We start from the raw sequence: 21,284 nt of genomic DNA, 5'->3' as shown, positions 1-21,284 counted from the left end.
TCATGATGGACTAAAGTTTTTAATTTATTTTCTAAACCTTGCCGGAAATCAGGAGGATCGAGGCCTTCCCACATCATGCAAATTCCGTCGATAAATTTCCATATTACATATGTCCATAAATAGGTCAATTTCCAGAGCAAAGATCATGAAGATTCAGGGATCGCTACTTTTGACTTCTTGTCAAAAGGTATTTACCCGATTTCGATGTAACTTGGTAGAAATCATCCCTGAACGGTGCTTTCACAAGTTTGTTCAAACCATCGGCTAATTTACATATTTGTGGGTCATCCACTCACATCTACCAGTGGTTCCCTGGTCCTATCAGGAGAGAGCAAAGACATTGCCCATATTTTTCCTGTTTACCCCCATTGAAAGTAATGTGCATGCATGTCAAGTGGAAGACAACAACAACAACAACAACAACAGGCATTTTAAGGCCATTTCCCCTGCAAGAGCAGGGGTTAGCCTTGCGGGCCCCATGACAATCTTCTCCATTTTGCCCTATTTTCTGCATCTCCCCTTGCTAACCCCCTTGCCCGCATTTCTTCTTCGACCATCTTTAGCCAAGTCTTTCTCGGTCTTCCCCGTCGTCTACTTCCTTCTACATTCATTTCAATCACTCTTCTCAACCAGTCACTTTCATCCTTCCTCAACACATGACCAAACCATCTCAAACTGTTTCTCTTCACAGCATCCATCACAGGCTCTATTCCTATCATCTTTCGCAATTCATCATTTGTCTTCCTCTCTCTCAACGATACTCCACACATCCACCGAACCATTCGCATTTTCACCTTTTCCAGCCTTCGTTGCTGCTCTATGTTCATTACCCATGTTTCGCTCCCATAAATGACAACACTTCTCACACATGCAGCATGCACCTTTCCCTTCAGCTTCAACAACACTCCCCTCCTCGTCAGCACGCCGCTCAGTTCCTGAAACTTCTTCCATGCACATCTCACTCCAGCAATCGTTGTTGAGTCTGATCCACCTTCTCCATTCAGCATGTCTCCTAGGTAGCAAAATGTTTTCACACCTTCCAGCTTCACGCCGTCTCCAAGATCCAACTCAACATTTCCTCCATCTGCAGCTCCCTCTGTGCACACCTTACACTTGAATGTAGCTGCCACACTGGTTAATGACCCTCTCAAACCACTACATTTTTGATGAACCCACTCAGCGCACATTGTACATTGAATGGAGTTCACTCCGACACCCTTCCTGCACATAGCACATGGCCACTTCCCAGTTCTTTCCACCTCACCACATGCTTTACCACTTGCCATCACCTTCGTTTTTCCGATATTCACCTTCAGACCTTTTGTCTCCATACATTCCTTCCACTTGTTCATCTTTTCCTTCAGTCCATCCTTACTTTCTGCAATCAACACCAGATCATCTGCATACAACAACTCCCACGGTAAACCCTCCTTTACGTTCCGAGCCAGCACCTCCATCACAGCTACAAATAGTGGTGAACTTAGTACCAACCCCTGATGCACTCCCACCTTCACCTCAAACTCACCACTGTTCCCGTCGTTCGTCCTTTCAGCTGTGCGCGCTCTTTTGTACATTGCCACACTACTCTGATCAACCATTCCTTGACTCGTAACTTCCTCAATGCCCATGTCACTACTTCACGTGGAACCCTATCGCATGCTTTCTCCAGATCAACAAACCCAAGAAACAACTTCTTCCTCTTCTCCATGTATTTCTCCTGCAACTGCCTCACAATAAAAAGCACGTCTGTCGTTCCTCTTCCTGGCATAAATCCAAACTGCATTTCGTCAATCTTCACTTTATTCCTTGCCCTCCTCTCCAACACCCTTTCCAATACCTTAATTCCATGCTCCAATTACTTTATCGCTCGATCCGAGCCACAGTCCATAGGGTCACCTTTCCCCTTGTATAGAGGGACGAGGGTACTCAGTTCCTAATCGACTGGAATGTGGCCTTCTTTCACCACCAGATTGCAGATCTCTGTCATTCTCTTCACACCCAAATTTCCCGCTGCCTTCAACATATCTCCCACAACTCCCGTCGGCCCTCCCGCTTTTCTACTCTTCATTGCTTTTATCGCTTCCTCAACTTCCTTCTCGGTTTTCTTCTCTGCCGGTCCTAAAACTGGGTTACTCTCCATGTTGCCATCCCATTCATTCTCTGCATTCAACAGTATTTCCATATATCTCTTCCATCTTCCTTTAATTCCATCTGGGTTCACAACGATTTGAACCACTTCACTTCACTGTCAAGTGGAAGGAAGTTAGATATTCATTGTGTTCAAGAAGTAAAGATGGAGAAGACCAGGAACTATAACCCATGTGCACGTATACCCACTTGACAGATGTGAATCCAGAACACTGTGACTGAGATCTCGATTGGCCGAATTGCTTTTATTCCTGCTTCTCACATGTCTATAATGTCTACAGACACCTTCCTTTTTTTCCTCTTTTTTTTTTTGTATACAAGATCGAGGCTCGTGTAAGAGCTGACTGACATCAATCCCAAAAAAAAAATAACGGACACACAAATCATCCAATAAAGGGAGCGTTCGACAAGATGGAGAGAGAGATGGAAGCACACAAGTACAACAGCAGAGAACAGGGACAATGGAAGATCTGTGGGAGGGAGAGGGCTTGGGGGAAGGAGGAATGGGAAGGGGGAGCGGGGTGGGAAACGTAAAAAACACATGGACACTGCTAGGACTTCCAGGAAATAAGTCGGTATTTCAAAAAAGTGAATCTGGGGTGAATTAACGGGGGTAGAAAAGATCAAGGTTTTGGATGGGGGAAGATAGGTGGTGGTGAACAGCTGTTTTAAAGACCTGGAGGGAGGAGTGGGATTGAAGAGAGTGAGGCAGTTTGTACCAGAGGTGGGAGAAAAGAGGAATGAAAGAGTGAAGGTGAGCAGAGAGTTTTGATTTTGGCAGTTTCACCAGAAGAGGGTTGATGGCAGATCTTGTGCGACCTGTAGGAATATTTGGGGGATTGAGCACAGACAGAGCTGGGGGAGCTAGGCGGGAGAGGAGTCGGTAGAAGACAGAAAGACCACCAACCTGTCTGCGGTGAGTGAGTGAAAGGCCCTCGGAGTTAGCTTCGTTGCGGGAGATTCCAATGATTCTGAAAGCTTTGGTTTCAACAGCGTGAAACCGAGCTCGGTGTGAGGCAGGAGCACCAGCCCAGAGGGGAGAACAGTATTCTATTGAGCTGCGGATGAAAGCCTTGTAAGTGGTGAGGAGCTCAGGTGTGCCAAGGAAGGACTTTGCAAGACGGAGGATGCCCAGTGGGCGATTGGCTTTGGAGGCCAGCTTGGAAATGTGGTTTTCCCAGGAAAGATCATGGCAGATAGTGAGACCCAAAAGTTTGAGTGACAGAACTTCTTGGAGAGGATTGTTGAGAAAGTAGATGGGAGGGTTGTCCAGTCGGTCTTTTCGGAGTGACAAGGTGAGAGTGTGAGATTTGTCAGGATTGAAAGACATGTTCCACTTGTTTGACCAGTCTGTGATTTTTTCCAGGTCTGCAGAGAGCGAGGAGGCTGCAGACTGCCAATCTGAGGGATGAGGTATGGAGCGGCAGAGAGTGGAGTCATCAGCAAAGAGATAGGATTTTCCAGAGAGTCAGAGAGATCATTGATGAAGACCAGAAAAAGCACAGAACACTGCCTTGGGGAACTCCAGCCTGAACAGGAAGGGGAAATGAGAGAAATCCATTCAGGGCCACATGTTGGCTGCGAGCAGAGAGGAAGTCCACAAGCCATGCATGGGGATTTCCATGGATACCATAGGAGGAGAGTTTGGTGTTCAGAGTGAGGTGCCAGAAACTGCTGTTGCATACAACTTCCACCTCCTCTTCTATATCATTCCTTGCCTTATCCAGAGCTCTCCTTGCCTGTTTTGTTTTTTTGGGCTGTGTAGATGCTGAAATCCTGATTGTTTATATCGTCAGTTCGAGAATGAAACCCAGACTTGAGCCCTCAAAGGCATGTGCACTTTAAAACAGTGCAGTCCTGTCGGATGAGATTAGCACATTTTTCCGAGCAGTCAAATTTCCTGATGCCATTGGAATAGTCATCCTTTCACTTCAAAATGTTTTGAATTGAGAAAAACTTTTTAGACTCTATTTTGTTGCCATTTGTAGACCCACAACTAATCAACTCAAACTTGTAATTATTGATAACTTGTTGTTTTGTTGACATGCTCACTTTAATTACATGTTGTTGTGGCCAGACTATAGACAGTATAGCTTTATGGACAAAAATTGCTTGAAATGGTTGTGAGTTGTGACTATGAATGAGATTTTGCTTTCATTTGATTCATCTGTATTATGACTGGTGTTAGACATATCTTCGCAGGTTACACATTTCTGCTTACCTCATCTACTGCCACTGTTGAAACACACCACCACCTTCCTGCATGAAATTTTCGAGTTCTACGAGGAGATCTTGACGTGCCGGTATCCGTTCAGCTGCTACAAGACGGTTTTTGTGGACGAGGCATACACAGATGCGTCATCGTACGCCTCCATGAGCATTTTCAGGTTTGTACTGTTTGTGCAGCTGTTGCAACAATGCAATGTGTTAGATGCATTGTGGACTAATTTATAACACTAGCCAAAAACCCGTCCGTAGTTCCCTCACTTTTACGACGATGTTGAAGGTTTATTTTATAATGTCTTGTAATACTGTACTGGCTAACCATCAGGTGGTGCTATATAATACACATTTACATGTAAATATCTGGAGTTCTCCCCAAACCATGTTCAGAGGGCTGATGTTTTTTTTTATGCCTCCGCAGGTGAAGGCATTATGTTTTCGGGTTGTCCGTCCCACTATCGTTGGTCTTTGTGTGCGTAGCTGATTTTCGTTACCGTGATAACTTGTGAATCACTGAACGGATTTTGACCAAACCTGGTATGAATAAGTGTGTACGATGATGCAAAGATGAACTGATTCAAATTTGTGGTCAAAGTCATGTGACCTTTTGCTGAAAGCAGCCGATATTATTTCGACCAAACTTGGTCAAGTTTGTGCAGTACAATGATGCAAAGAGGAACTGATTAGATTTTGGGTTGAAAATGTCAACAGTCTATGGTCACGTGACCTTCAATTGAAAATCTTTGTTACCACAATAACTGCGATACAAAGATGAACTGATTAAATTTTAGGTTCAACAGATCAAAGGTCATGTGGCATTTGAAAATTATTTTGCAGGTTAAACGTTCTTGGAAGCATCTAATCCTTTTCACTATTCTACATATCTCTTTTTTTCTCTTTCACACTCCCTCTCATGTGACCTTTAATTTTCCATGTGACCTTTAATTGAGATCAAACATAACAGTAGGATGACATCTAATGCAGGCGGAGGCATATCCATTGCCCTTGTATCGAGGTATCCTTATTCCATTTTCCAGTATTTATTATGTCTGCACATCGGATGCATCCCAGGATCTGCTTTCAGTCTGCAAACATTGCCCAATAGTTACCATCTGTGACGTGTTCCTCCCCGACCTCCTGGTCTCGGTATACCTCCGAACCCCGAGAGGAGCCACGGCAGAAAAATATGTTATTCTGTGTCAGTAATCAATAGTGAAACCACACCAATGGTTATAAACGAACAAATGTATTAAAAATCACACACAAGAATAATGGTACAACCAATAGCAATCAAAGTTGAAAGTGCACTCAATACATCTTAAGATGGTACCATCAGCTAAAGTAAGATAACTCACTGCGCTCCCAGTGAATGAAAAAGAACTCAATCAAAGTTCTTTTTGACTCACTCACTCACTCACTCACTCACTCTTTGAGTCACTCACTCAAAGAACTCAAAAATAACTTCAATTCCACTCCTCCCTCCAGGTCTTTAAAACAGCTGTTCACCACCATCTCTTATCTTTCCCCGTCCAAAACCTTGATCTTTTCTACCCCCACTAATTCACCCCAGATCCACCTTGTTTGAAATTCCAACTTCTTTCCTGGAAGTCCTGGCAGTGTCCATATGTTTTATACCTCTCACACCCCCCCTTCCCATGCCTCCCCCCCCCCAAAGCCCTCTCCCTCCCACAGATCTCTCGATGTCCCTGCTCTCAGATGTTGTGTTTGTGTTCCTCCCCCTCTCGCCCCATCTTGTCCACCGCTCCCCGTGTTATATGTGTCGGTTTGTCTTTCTGTGTGATTAATGTTAGCTCTTTCACGAGCCTCGATCTTGTATACAAAAAAAACCAAAAAAAAAAAACCCCTCCTCAATGTCTCTACAACTCAAAGGTGATCCCCTCCTGCGAGTAGTGATGAGGCGAAGAGGTGATGAGGCGAGTAATGAGGCGTAGGGAAAGCGTGGACAGTCACGTGGTCCAAACCAAAAACAGACTGGCGGCGGACAGGGAAATCCCAAAGGCGCGATCCAGACGTGCACGTTCACAGTTCAATCAGCGAACCGCAATGTAATCCTCAAACGCCGCTTTTGCGCACACACATCCTCGGCAGATGACAGGAGGGCGAGAAAAGCTGACGCGTAGCAAAACCTTTTTCGGTGAACGAAGCGCGAGGTTCAAAATGGCCGACGGCTCTTACTTGAGTCGAAGCGACTTGGCGAGGATTCTTCCGAACCTCCGCACCTAAACCTGACTATGCAGGTTTCTCAATCCTCCAGCGATAACACCTATCGCAGGAAATTCCTTTCAAGGAAACTCAAAAGTCACTCGCGAATTTTGTTCAATAACGCTCGCTACAGAGCTGCAAGCCACGCGTCTTGTCCGACTTTCCTCGCCACGCCCTCCTCCTTCTTCTTCCTTCTCCTCGTCTTCTCGTTGTCATCCGGTTCCCGATCCGATTTCCGGTTGCATTTAAAGTTAACCCTTTTACATTGTGATAATACTAATGGCCATTTCACTTAAACAATGATAATAATAATACATAGAGCCAGATGTGTGTCAAGTGGATGAAAATCACAACAGCGGAAGTGACGAATCTGTAACACTTCCCCCCCTCAAGAAAGAAAGGTTGAACACAACAAAAACCCTTCTTTGCAGGCAAACTCTTTAAACAAACAAAAGTAAACTCACAACCCAAATCATCAATTCCCGTGAGCAACAATCTATATATATAAAACACAGTTTGTGTGTGTGTGTGTGTGTGTGTGTGTGTGTGTGTGTGTGTGTGTGTGTGTGTGTGTGTGTGTGTGTGTGTGTGTGTGTGTGTGTGTGTGTGTGTGTGTGTGTGTGTAATGTTACCGATAGACTCCTAAACGGAGAGGCTTACGTGCTTGATATTTGACATAGACATGGCCGAACTCAAAATATTTGACGATCCATATTTTTTATTCATATTTACATCAGCGCATTTCAGCGAAGTACCCGCTAATCTCAGCCGGTTCCAGAGCAGCTCGCTGATTCGCTCAGAGCGATCACGTGATGTTCCATTCCCGCCGCCAGACTGATTCGCTCAGAGCGATCACGTGATGTTCCATCCCGTCACACGTCACTTCACCTTTTATGCGATCGTGTTTTGTATCGATTTTGTGCGATATGAATTAAATGTCTTTGAAACAGCTGTGAAACGTCTTTCCACAACCCTTCCGTAACCGATTGGAGCAGTTTCTTGCCACACAAAACGAGATCCGCGAAGCGAGTTGGTCGAGTCGTGCTGACCAAGATGGCGACACGGCGGCTTCACTTTTCACGGAGTATGAGCGTTCTATATCTTTTCAATTCAGTGCGCCCGTGATTTGTGGCATAGACATGACCATTGGGCCTTCACGGTGTAATTTGTGCGAGGCTTTTGTCCGAGTGAGCTTGAGTCGAGAGGGCGAATGTACGGGTTGGGAATGTACGGGTCTCCCTTCCCCCGCCCGGCAACGCCGGTACTGGAGGACGTCACAGGATCGGTGAGTCTCCAAATCCGCTTCGTGCTGTTGCGAATATGCAGGACTATGTCCGATTGTTGTGCTGCTCTCCGACCATGAGAACTGCAACGTCATTGTTGACTGGCCATCCCCTTCCCTCCCCCTTCCCCCTCCCCCCTCCGTCCCCCCATCCCTTCCCCCTCCACCCTACCCCCTCCACCCTACCCCTCCCCTTCTCCCCTCCCCCTCCCCCTCCCCCTCCATTTCCCCCTTCCCCCTTCATTTTCCCCCTCCCCCTCCCCCTCCCCTCCCCCCTCCCCTCCCCCTCCCTTTCCCCCTCCCCCCTCCCCTCCCTTTCCCCCTCCCCCTCCCCCTCCCTTTCCCCCTCCCCTCCCCCTCCCCTCCCCCTCCCTTTCCCCCTCCCCCTCCCCCCTTTCCCCCTCCCCTTTCCCCCTCCCTTTCCCCCTCCCCCCTCCCCCCTCCCACTCCCCTCCCCTCCCCTCCCCCTTCCCCCTTCCCCCTCCCCCCTCCCCCTCCCTTCCCCCTCCACCCTACCCCCTCCACCCTACCCCCTCCCCTTCTCCCCTCCCCCTCCCTTTTCCCCCTCCCCTCCCCCACCCTTCTCCTCTCCCCCCCTCTTCTCCCCCCCCCCCCGTTCCCCTCCCCTCCCCTCCCCCGCCCAGCAATGCCGGGTACTTCTGCCGGGTCCCCCCCTCCCTCTCCCCCCTCCCCCTCCCCCTCCCCCCTTCCCCTCCCCTCCCCCCCGTTCCCCTCCCCTCCCCTCCCCCGCCCGGCAATGCCGGGTACTTCTGCTCGTACTCAATATTCCCCAAAAATAATGCAACAAAACTTCGAACAACCCACAGAGATTTCCAAAGTTAATTCACTCTGGACAAAGCGTCAGCAACGACATTGTCCCTGCCCTTTCCATGTTCAATTTCCCCGTTGGACTTCTGCAAAGCCAAACTCCATCTCATCACCCTCTGATTTTTTACTTTTAATTTCTTTTGAATGAAGGTTAAGGGGTTGTGATCAAAAATCCAAAGTCAAGCAAATCTACAGCACTTTTTCCGGGAGGCCGAGCTGAGAGCCAGGTTCCATGGTGGTTGGGTGGTGAGGCCTGGAAGTATTCACTACATCGACGCCTTTAGGAACGTGGAGTTCACGGTTAATCCGTATAGGAAAGTTCACTACATGGACGCCTTTAGGAACGTGGCGTTCACGGTTAATCCGTGTAGGAATCTTGGCTCGGCTGCTCCGCAGCATTCAGTGCTTCAACTCTTCTGAACTTTCATAATAATCACGGTGGGATCGCTTGTCACTGTAGTCACATGAATAGTGGTCTCCTTCTCGGCCACTACTCTGATTAATCATTCCTTCAGGAGCTGCCGTAACTCTGGGAGCCTCCATGGTAATATCGACTGCGGCCACCACCAAAACCACTACTTCCATGTTGTCCTCCTCTGTAGCCCCTTCGACACCTATGAAATGCCTTCTCTGCTGTTATGGTCCGACCCTCCAACTCCTTGTTATTCAGATCCTTTTCTGCATCTCTGGCGTCCTTTGTGTTTTCAAACGTGACAAAGCCAAACCCTCTTGCCTTTTGTGTCTCCCTGTCTTTTATCAGCAGCACTTCCAAAAGCGGGCCATATTTGCCAAAGACAGAGGCCAGAACATCTTTCCTTGTTTTGAAGTTCAGTCCACCTACAAAGAGCTTGCCAACATTGCCTCCATCCCTGACTTGGGTAGTGTTACTTTCCACACTCGGCTTTTTAACAAACATCGGGTTACCAGAAACTTGACCACCGGCCAAATCATTCCCGAAAACAAAAGATACTCCTTCTACAGGAAGAGTGGCTTGTAGACCTACGGTGACTGGTCCTGACACCAAATCAGACTCTAAATGGATGACATGAAGTGGAGCTTTAACACAGCCACCAACCCCCTGTAAACGAACACTAACACCAATTGCCGTCTTCTCTGACAATGGCAAAATGCCTTCAAGCATCAAAGATTGATGTGCTCCTGTGTCCCTCAATACCCTAACCGGTTTCTGGTTAGTCGAATCTCCATCCAGTGACACAAACCCCTCTGAAATAAATGGTTGGTAACCCTTTTGATGGCGATTTCTCACATTTGCCATTGCATTCGGAGTTGTACTAGTCTTTAAGCGCCTTTGGGCTTCATGAAAAGCGCTATACAAAATAAATGAATTATTATTATTATTATAGTCTGACTCCGCTCCTGATTTTGCCTTTCCATAGCATAACATCGGGACATCAAGTGTCCAGGTTTCTTGAAAAACCCACAAGTAGGCCCGGAGGAGAAACTCGTGGTTTGTCTCGAGCCCCCCGGAGGATAAGTCCATCTTGGAACTGTAGACTTCTGATCCCTATGAGTCGCGGTATCATATCTGTCCTCATAGTCATCTCTAGGCCGCCCCCATGAATCTTCGTTCTCCGCACCTGATGTATCATAACTCTCCGGGCGAACTCTAGGCGAGACGTTAGGTTTGTGGAACCCCATCCTGTGTGTTAAGGCATAGTCATCTGCCATGGTTGCTGCCTCATACAACTTTGGTACTTTCCTTTCCTCCAGATGTACTTTAATGTCCTCGTGGACACACTGTTGGAATTCCTCCACCAGGATCAATTGTCGCAATAGTTTGAAGCCTTCCCAACCCCTTTTGAATCACACCACCGATCAAACATGGTTTCTTTCATTCTGGCAAACTCCACATGGGTCTCAATCTCCCTCTTCCTGGCATTCCGGAATTTTTGCCGGTAAGCTTCAGGGACCAATTCATAGGCTTTGAGAATGGTTTTCTTCACTATCTCATAATCTGCACATTGTTCAATCGGTAAAGCCGAATAAATATCTTGAGCTTTACCCACGAGAACACTTTGCACTAACATGGTCCAGGATTCCTCAGGCCATTTTAGCATTCGAGCCACTTTCTCAAAGTGTAAAAAAAAACTTGGCTACCTCCTTTTCATTGAAGAGTGGAACCAACATGTCTACCAACATCCCAGGTGTTCTGACTAGTTGTCGAACCAGCCGGCATGGATGGTACCTCTCCCCGTTTTCATTAAATCCAGCTCCTTGAATTTAATTTCCTGCTGAAGCGCCATTTCACGTTCCCTTAACTCCCTTTCGGCTTTTCTTTCCTCTGCTTTTCCCTTTTCTCTTCTCTTTTCGAGTTCTCTTTCCTGTGCTGCTCTTCTTTCCTCGAGTTCTCTTTCCTGTGCTGCTCTTCTTTCCTCGAGTTCTCTTGCAGTTCTCCTTTCCTCTGTTCTTTCCTGTTCTCTTCTTTCTTCGAGTTCTCTTTCCTGTGCTGCTCTTCTTTCCTCGAGTTCTCTTTCAACTCTCCTTTCCTCTGCTTTTCTTTCCTCGAGTTCTCTTGCAGCTCTCCTTTCCTCTGCTTTTAACCTTTCCTGGCTCTGCAATTGCATCTCCAGTTTCCGGAGCTCCACATTTTCTTGTTCCTCCGGTAACCAATCCAAGGCTACCTCTTTCCATGTTCCTAATCCCACCAGAGATTCTATCACCACTGTCTGCATCTCTGCCTTCTTCATATTAGTTCGGACCTCCAAGCTAAAATGTTTGGCCAATATCAAGAGTTCCGATTTTCTTAACGCTTAGAACTGTGCCTCACTAGGGGACGCCACAAACTTTCCTGCGTCAAACACCATGGTGACGATCAGTTAACACCTGTTAACCTTCACACAAAAATGTTCCAATTTTTTTGAAAAATTTGGGAATGTTGGAAAAAATTCCAAATTTTGGAATTCTGGGAATGTTAGGGAATTCTTCCCCGGACGAAATTTAGGGAATTTAATCCATAGTACGAGATTTAGGGAATTTAATCAGCAAAGCCGAGCCCCCAATTTCTCCCAAGTACGAGCCCCCAATTTCAATCTGGGTCAATCCCGAACGGATGTTATTCGGGAATTTTATCCCAGACGAAGACCCAATTTTGAGCCCACGAGTCAATTGGACGAGCCCCCAATTTCTGTTACGTGTTCCTCCCCGACCTCCTGGTCTCGGTATACATCCAAACCCCGAGAGGAGCCACGGCAGAAAAATATGTTATTCTGTGTCAGTAATCAATAGTGAAACCACACCAATGATTATAAACGAACAAATGTTGTATTAAAAATCACACACAAGAATAACGGTACAACCAATAGCAATCAAAGTTGAAAGTGCACTCAATACATCTTAAGATGGTACCATCAGCTAAAGTAAGATAACTCCCAGTTCGCTCCCAGTGAATGAAAAAGAACCCTCCTCAATGTCTCTATAACTCAAAGGTGATCCCCTCCTGCGAGTACTGATGAGGCGATGAGGCGAAGAGTCGATGAGGCAAGTAATGAGGCGTAGGCAAAGCGTGGACAGTCACGTGGTCCAAACCAAAAACAGATTGGCGGCGGACAGGGAAATCCCAAAGGCACGATCCAGACGTGCACGTTCACAGTTCAATCAGCAAACCGCAATGTATTCTTCAAACGCCGCTTTTGCGCACACACATCCCCGGCAGACGACAGGAGGGTGAGAAAAGCTGACGCGTAGCAAAACCTTTTTCGGTGAACGAAGCGCGAGGTTCAAAATGGCCGACGGCTCTTACTTGAGTCGAAGCGACTTGGCGAGGATTCTTCCGAACCTCCATGTCTAAACCTGACTAAGCAGGTTTCTCAATCCTCCAGCGATAACACCTATCGCAGGTAATTCCTTTCAAGGAAACTCAAAAGTCACTCGCGACTTTCGTTCGATAACGCTCGCTACGGAGCTGCAAGCCACGCGTCTTGTCCGACTTTCCTCGCCACGCCCTCCTTCTTCTTCCTCCTCCTCGTCTTCTCGTCGTCATCCGGTTCCCGATCCGGTTTCCGGTTGCATTTAAAGTTAACGCTTTTACATTGTGATAATGCTAATGGCCATTTCACTTAAACAGTGATAATAATAATAATACATAGAACCAGAAGTGTGTCAAGTGGATGAAAACCACAACAGCCGAAGTGCCGAATCCGTAACACCATCTAAACCCTTCCCGTGCACCTCGCGAGTACAACCAAAAATTTTCATCTCATTTCACTAGCGGTGCAGGAGTGCATGCAAGTTAAACAAAGAAACAAGAAAGATTTTGTGCATAGCTGATACTTTCGTAATCCAATTAAACTATAGTTGCTATGGAAACGCAATTTGGCAATTTCTAAAATTGTTTGAAGTGTTTTACATGATTGATCTGTTGTGCATAACAACTTTGGCCGATACATTTTCTAATTGCGGCCTAGTAGGTGTTTTGCATGTTTCAGATGGCCTTGACCTTTGACTAAATTTGACCAAAGTTTGCTCACTTTAGTCCTTGAGCCAGACCAAAAGTAATGCTCCGGCGGGGGGAGTAATTCTCATTATGATTTTCCATTAGACCAATGTCTCAAGTGTCAGAAAAGGTGTGATGGACATCTGAGAACGGTAGCTTAGTGCCCGGATGGACGCCATCTTTGAAACCACCCAGCTCGAAAATGCCCATTTGGTGGGGTACATTGTTGCACGTGTATCTGGACTTCTATACTAGCTATCGATGTGCGGTTGACGACTAAATATACGTCCGATGTGTACCGTCTAAATAAAAAATAATATGAAGCATTTTGTTTTAGATTAATTATTATAAAAATGAATTATCGAAAAAAAATCATATATTTTTCAATATTTTATTATTAGACTTGTACTTTTTTTAGTGAAACAACACTGGTATGATTTTCCAAATTATGCATTGTGCTACACCGTTTATCTTTCTATAAAAATAACTCAAAAACTAAAACATATCATCCACCACGAGTTTACAACAAATAAATGTAAAGAGGCATAAAATGACTTAGGCCGCCGCTGGCATTATCTATTCTGACGATAACGCAAGTTAGGAATGTCGTACGGAGAGGATTTTAACACCATACGATATCTAATAAGCAGGCGGAAATTGTTACATAGGAAATCTGCACTTTGGTGGCCATATTGGATTTCAAAATGGCCGCCAATTATATTAATTATTCATTACTAGAGTTTGGAAAGACGTATGGAGCTGATTTTAACACCATACGATGTATATTCCTAATAAGCAAGCGGAGGTATCATTGAACATGTCATGTTTTAGTCAAATAACACCGGTATGATCTTCCAAATTATACATTTTGCTAAACCGTTTATCTGTCTATAAAGATTTTCAGGCAATTTGGCCTGCATTATAATAGAGAACAACATATGCTATACAATATACAGTGCACACAAAGTTAATCATCAGAGTCGCCATCAGAGTCATTGGCATCCTGAGCCACGATAGCATCATCCTGCACCATGTTGGAGCATCCCTGCAGCTTACACACAACAGTGCACTTCAACCCATTCAGTATGCAGGAGCAATCTGACGGTCGACACGTCCTTCTGCATGTGCATGAGATGAGATTCAAGACGACATCTGGAGCTGGTAGACCCGCCATCCATCGGATTGTGAGCGAACCGCCATCATCGAGTTCCCAACCATGTCCTGCTGATGGTGTTGGGACGTCTGGTAGGTTTTCAAGGCTGCGTCGCCAGATAGCCGCCTGATAGTTGGCCCTAAGCGTATGCTGCATCAAGGAGTCTTCACAAGGCGGCAATTGTCCAGATTCGATCTGGCCCTTCTTTGCACAGAACATGTGATAACGGAGCGAATTAACACCGACGATCTTCGTGTTCTTGGCGTACAGCTGACACGTGAAGGCCTGAATGCTATTGAAGATGTCTGTTGGTACATTCCACGAAGATCCCAGATCTGTGAATGCTTGAAGATACAGCTCATTCGCTTGCACAAGCTTCAAAGCCTTTATCTTTCCTTGGCTAGCCAGAGCACTCACAGTGTCACACCCGCTCCATGCATGAAGCCCTGGCAATGCACTGCAAACTCCAGACCCCAATACCGCAGCCAACTTTCCAACGTCGATCATTCTGACTCGAACCTTTGTTCCTCGTCTGATGAAGAGCTGACTATCGATGGTTCTGCTGAGATGAAGACTGATGATCAGAACGTCGGTGTCATCTGCCACTAAGATGATCGTCTTGTAGTGGGTAGCGGCGTGCTTTGCGTGGAGAAACATACGCGTGTCTGCTTCCTCGTGGCTACATTCGAGTGCTTGCACCAACTTCCACCTATCGCGGGTCAGTACCAGACATTTTTCACCACAGGTGACATACAATGTTCTGTTGCCTAGCTTTTCGCGATTTGTTTCATGTTTCCACGACTCCGCCAGAAACACAACCAGTTTCTCCTTTGTCTGGCTGCGAGCAAGGAGACGCCGCCAGTTCATGATTTTGTGTGCGGGTCTGATCTCGCTGAAACTGATGCCTTCATTTGAACCGTGGTTCACACGCTCAGCTGCTTTGATGGATTCTTCTGTGTATGTGTCAAAGACAACATCGATGCGCTCACTGCCTTGACCAGCGTGAAGCGCTGCAGCAAGGATGCGGTCAGATAGTTCTTCGAACGTGTCGTTCTCGCCATGCATCTTTTGTATGAGAGCCATCGCATCAATTATTGTTGCACTTCGCTTGTCAACGTTCTCGGCTGGTTCCACAAGACCTTCCATGTGTTTCGCAAGTGCAGCTTTGTTCGTTTTTTTCATTGACCCATCAACGTTTGCCAAAGACCATGGTAACGGCCCTAGTGGGTGACAAAGGACAAGTTGCATGTCGAGGTTCCTTGTCTTGGCGATGAGTATCATGGTGGCAAACAGTTGTCTGTCAGCTCTCAGGACGATCTCCTTGTTTGTGCCCTTCACAACTTTCTGCTAGATCTTACCAAAGGTCTTCAAGTTTAGCTTGTTCAATGTGTCATGAAAGCCTGTTCCCTCTTCAAGACGTTTCTGGAAGCTTTGATACGCCGCTTCCCCCTTTTGCAGGGTGTTGAGTAGGTCATTAGAAACGTCCTCCCTCGCAGCCGCTCCGGTAGATATACTGAGAAGACATGACGGATCATCGGCGAATGGATTGGTCCAGTCATTTTCCAGTAGATCACAGATAGCTGTGACGCCAGACTCATCACGTTTGATGTGAGAAGTAGACAAGTCAGGGTGCTTGGCGTGAGACGTGTCGCTGCCATTCACAAGGATAGTTTCTCGTAGTTGCCTCAGTGCAGTAGCCCGATTTTCTGCAGTTAGATAGTATCGTGACACAGCCCCTTGTCGAAGACTAAAACCTCGTGTTCCTCCAGCTGTTTGCGTATCTTTGTTTACTGTTTCTTCTGTTGTCTGATCAACAGCGATTCTGGCAAATGGATTCCCTGGTCTAAGCTGTACGGAGAAGTAGCCTTGATTGAAATGCCTGTACAACTCGGGGCATGTTTCGTGGAGTTGCGTCATCTGTGCATAGTACACTGGTAGATATCTAGCATAGTTCACCTTGTTCATTGCGAAACACCAAGGGATCACTCTTCTGACACAAGCCAAGTGAAGCATCCAGTCGCCCTCTCTATCCGCACGAATCAACCCCAGCAGGGTCTCTACCATATCAATATACATCATCCAGAAGCGAGCCAGGTCTCCATGTTTGGTTCGCAGAAAATGTAGGTATTTCGCGAACATGTCAAAGCTCTGTACACATGAATCATCATCGAGAGCAGCAGTGAGAGTCTCGTGGCAAACATCCTCCTTGATGCTGCGAATTTTGAGGTCAGTGCTTCGAATCTGGGGTTCCTTGTCAGGATGATTGCTTTCTATCCACACCTGGAAGCCCTTCCAAATGATGCGCATTAGTGCCTCGTACATCAACTTGTGGAGTCGCACAGCACGGTTGTATTGCTTGCCTTCCAGAACCCTGTTGATGGAACCTTCAGCGATTACTCCTGACTCAACAGCTACATCCCGAAGGCCTGCATCTCCAAACATTTTCCCAATGCTCGACATGAAGTTACAGATGGTATGGAAGTTCCCCATCATGAGCACGATTCTTCCATATCGATCGACATCTTTCCATGCTATTTCGGTCGCCTTAGCAAATAGTGCCTGGTCTAGCACCACCGGTATACGCTCAAGCTGAAGTGATGACATGATGTTCAGAGCTTCTCTGAGGATTTCTTGCACTGTTGCCATATCTGTGGCAGGCGCGTTTATAGTCGGCAGGTAGCCAACTACATCTTCCGTCACCTGAACACGATCTCTAGTCATGATGTTGAAACCAGTCCACGAACTGATTGTCTGGTCGCATGGTTCCAGCATGCGAGTCATAATCCATACGTGATTTCGGCGCTGCGCAAGGGATGTTGCGCCTGCAAGAGTGTCAGAAAGATCTGCAGGCTTGATTGCAGGTGGGCCCTCTCGTTTCCCACCGCTGTATATTGGAACTAAATCGCTGGATGACGGGATAGATCGCTTATCTGCTTTGGATACTGCCGATGGAGGTTGGGGCGGCAAACACGACTGCGACTTCGGTTGGACGATGATACCGTTGACGCGATGCGATGTTCCGCCACCACTCAGCGATTCCTCTAGCCTGTCGATGTTATCGAATGCTAATACAGTCGGGACCGAAGGGTGCACATGTGACGGAAGTGGTACTGTATCTTTCTCCACACTTGCTAATTTGTCTATGCATAGCGCTGTCTCGATTTCTTCCAGAACTGTGTACGAACATCCGTGCCCGAGTCGATTCAATATTCTGATGACCTCTGTATTACCGGTGAGCGTTTTCATGACCCACGGAAGTAGGACATGCTTCGATGTTCTGATGGTACCCCGGTGTACAGCATTGATGATATCTTGAGCCATCGACCATACCAGTGTGTCGGCACGCGCAGAGCTACCCCCACTCCCGCAAATCAAAGTATGCAGAAATACACGAAGAGAATCTGGTATCTTCACGTAATCTGAAGTGAGTTCTGCTGGCTGAGGCGGCCAACGTTCATTGTAATGAGCATCTTTGATCTGGTGTCGCAGTGAAGTAGCTGCACGCACAATGTTACTTTCACCGTCCATTCGTTCAAATGCTTTCACTTCTGCTTTCAGGTTTACGCACTCTGCAGCAATCTCTCGCTTTGTCAGATTATCGGGCATCAAGTATACACGGTGTTTCACATTGAAGAAGATGAGCGATTCTCCAAACTCTCTTTGTAATGTGCGCTGCAGATTCTTCTTGATGGAGTCACGAACATCAACTGAAAATGTATCTGAAGACAGGATATCTGTTGCAACATCAACTATTGGAACAATCCTCGGGTTCAAGAACAATTCAGTGTGAATGAAATTGAATATACACCGTATCATTTCTTTTTTCTCGATATTATCTTCAATTTCAGTTTCTACTTGAGGTTTTTGGGGCCGTGTGTAGTTTCTATAGCAGGAGAAGTGGTAGTGAGCCTCAGCTGCAACCATATCTCGTGTAGTCAATGCCAAAACTCTCTCATCATTGCGAGCTGTCGCAGCATCTCTTATTGTCTTATCTGCTCGAAGTTCAACAGCCAAGACAACTGTTTCACGGGTACGACTGCCTTTTATGAATTTTGAAGCACGCTGGCAAAAAATGCATTTATCATCGTAGACCGTTGAAGTTGATCCTGTCTCTTCCCGTGATGATCGCCGTCGCACCGCATCGCCAGTATCAACTGAAGAACTTCTAGCTGCATTGGTCAAAGTAGCTAGGTGGTTTTTGTGAGTGAAGTCTGATCTACAAGCCCTATGGTATAATATTGGAATATTAGGAAGTTCAACTGCGCCTTCTTGGACTAGCTTTAGAATTGGATAAAAGTTTCTAACTGCGGCTGCGTCACACAATGTCTTCCAAGAACTGTTGCCCGCTGCCTTGCTTAGTTCAGAGAGTGGCGACTTCTTGCTGCACAGGATGCACGTTCCGGACTCAGGTTCAATCTTCGCCCGTTTCGCCTCGACACCGGCCATCTCAGCTGAAAGAACAAAAAGATTGACGTTAGATTACTCCGATATCCGAAAAGCTCGCCAGCTTACATAGACATACTCATCCAAGTCAGTGAACATGTTAGATGGCGCCACAATACAACTCTATAATAGAGTTGTATGTGGCGCCATCTAACATGTTCACTTTTAGTTCTTAAGCCACCCACCCCCCCCCCCCCCCTCAGAAATTAATCAGGTCACCGCAACAAATCTCAGACTGAGATATAGAATATAGAATATAGATATAGAATAGACTGACGTCACTTTCGGCACTGGGTTCTGTGGGTTGATTATCGGCGGGAAATTCCAACTGACATAGTTTCGGTTTGTGGAAAGTGCATGCCTTTTCATATATTTTTTGTGTAAACTCGTGGTGGATGATATGTTTTAGTTTTTGAGTTATTTTTATAGACAGATAAACGGTGTAGCACAATGCATAATTTGGAAAATCATACCAGTGTTGTTTCACTAAAAAAAGTACAAGTCTAATAATAAAATATTGAAAAATATATGATTTTTTTTCGATAATTGATTTTTATAATAATTAATCTAAAACAAAATGCTTCATATTATTTTTTATTTAGACGGTACACATCGGACGTATATTTAGTCGTCAACCACACATCGATAGCTAGTATAGAAGTCCAGATACACGTGCAACAATGTACCCCACCAAATGGGCATTTTCGAGCTGGGTGGTTTCAAAGATGGCGTCCATCCGGGCACTAAGCTACCGTTCTCAGATGTCCATCACACCTTTTCTGACACTTGAGACATTGGTCTAATGGAAAATCATAATGAGAATTACTCCCCCCGCCGGAGCATTCACTTCAAAATATGGCCGGTTGGCTCAAGGACTACTTATACTACACATACGAACTGTTTGAACATGAGTTGGACCATGAGTACGGCTATTAGTTACGTATTATTGGAAAAGACCTTTTAGGCGCCCTGACCTCCTTTTAGACCTTTTAGACGCTATGTACAAATAAGCTGCACAATTTGATATTTTGAAAAATTATTGAGGAATGGGACTAATAACTTCACAAAAAGTCCCATTTGATTATATTGGGGTGAAATTGTTGTCATGGAAACCGCTGACATGTCAAAACGGCTAAATCGATCATTCTGAATCTTGGTAAACCAATTATGTGACCCAGTATTTAAATCCTGTTCATATTTAAAGTTAGCAGGATGAAAATTGATGATGTTATGTTACCTTGAGCTTTGACCTTTTAACCTCAAACAATTTGCTTCAGTGACCCAATATGCAAACTTTTCAAATTTCAAGTCAATAGGATTGAAATTGATGATTTTATGCCAGCATGACATTTGACGCTTTGAGCTTTTGACTGGTGGTTTGATTGGTGAAGCAATTCAGTGACCCAATATGCAAATTATGTTGGAGCATGGAATGAAGGTATTGGAAAGGGTGTTGGAGAGGTGGATAAGGAAGAAAGTGAATATCGACGAAATGCAGTTTGGATTTATGCCAGGAAGAGGAACGACAGATGCGCTTTTCATTGTGAGGCAGTTGCAGGAGAAGTACATGGGGAAGAGTAAGAAGTTGTTTTTTGGGTTTGTTGATCTGGAGAAAGCATTCGATAGGGTTCCACGCAAAGTATTGACATGGGCATTGAGGAAGTTAGGAGTGGAGGAATGGTTGATCAGAGTAGTGATGGCAATGTACAAAAGAGCGCGCACAGCTGTAAGGACGAAGGACGGGAACAGTGGTGAGTTTGAGGTGAAGGTGGGAGTGCATCAGGGGTCGGTACTAAGTCCACTACTATTTGTAGCTGTGATGGAGGTGCTGGCTCAGAACGTAAAGGAGGGTTTACCGTAGGAGTTGTTGTATGCAGATGATCTGGTGTTGATTGCGGAAAGTATGGATGGACTGAAGGAAAAGATGAACAAGTGGAAGGAATGTATGGAGACAAAAGGTCTGAAGGTGAATATCGGAAAGACGAAGGTGATGGCAAGTGGTAAAGCATGTGGTGAGGTGGAAAGAACTGGGAAGTGGCCGTGTGCTGTGTGCAGGAAGGGTGTCGGAGTGAACTCCATTCAATCTACAATGTGCGCTGAGTGGGTTCATCAAAATTGTAGTGGTCTGAGAGGGTCATTTACCAGTGTGGCAGCTACATTCAAATTTAAGGTGTGCACAGAGGGAGCTGCAGATGGAGGAAATGTTGAGTTGGATCTTGGAGACGGCGTGAAGCTGGAAGGTGTGAAAACATTTTGCTACCTCGGAGACATGCTGAATGGAGAAGGTGGATCAGACTCGGCAACGGTTGCTCGAGTGAGATGTGCATGGAAGAAGTTTCGGGAACTGAGTGGCGTGCTGAAGAGGAGGAGAGTGTCGCTGAAGCTGAAGGGAAAGGTGTATGCTGCATGTGTGAGAAGTGTTGTGATTTATGGGAGCGAGACATGGGTAATGAACGTAGAGCAGCAACAAAGGCTGGAAAGGGTGGAAATGTGAATGGTTCGATGGATGTGCGGAGTATCGTTGAGAGAGA

General features: G+C 46.0%; 1 protein-coding gene across 5 annotated transcripts in view; it reads left to right on the top strand.

The window, feature by feature from the left end:
• The window catches only part of TAF2 (TATA-box binding protein associated factor 2), a 162,170-nt gene that overhangs the window by 9,845 nt on the left and 131,041 nt on the right, over positions 1 to 21,284 (top strand). For 4 of the 5 annotated variants that reach the window (XM_068134798.2, XM_078767761.1, XM_078767762.1 and 1 more), the window contains exon 7: positions 4,351 to 4,535. In XM_068134798.2, the coding sequence (XP_067990899.2) occupies positions 4,351 to 4,535 (185 nt within the window). Of the gene's footprint in view, positions 1 to 4,336; positions 4,536 to 21,284 lie in introns of all 5 variants that reach the window. The other variant, XM_068134799.2, reaches the window with a different exon arrangement.

The sequence above is a fragment of the Myxine glutinosa genome, chromosome 13 (genome assembly GCF_964187855.1).
Source record: "Myxine glutinosa chromosome 13, kmMyxGlut1.1, whole genome shotgun sequence".
NCBI lineage: Eukaryota > Metazoa > Chordata > Myxini > Myxiniformes > Myxinidae > Myxine > Myxine glutinosa.
Note: the sequence above shows the minus strand (reverse complement) of the source record. Positions and strands in the feature narration are given on the sequence as shown.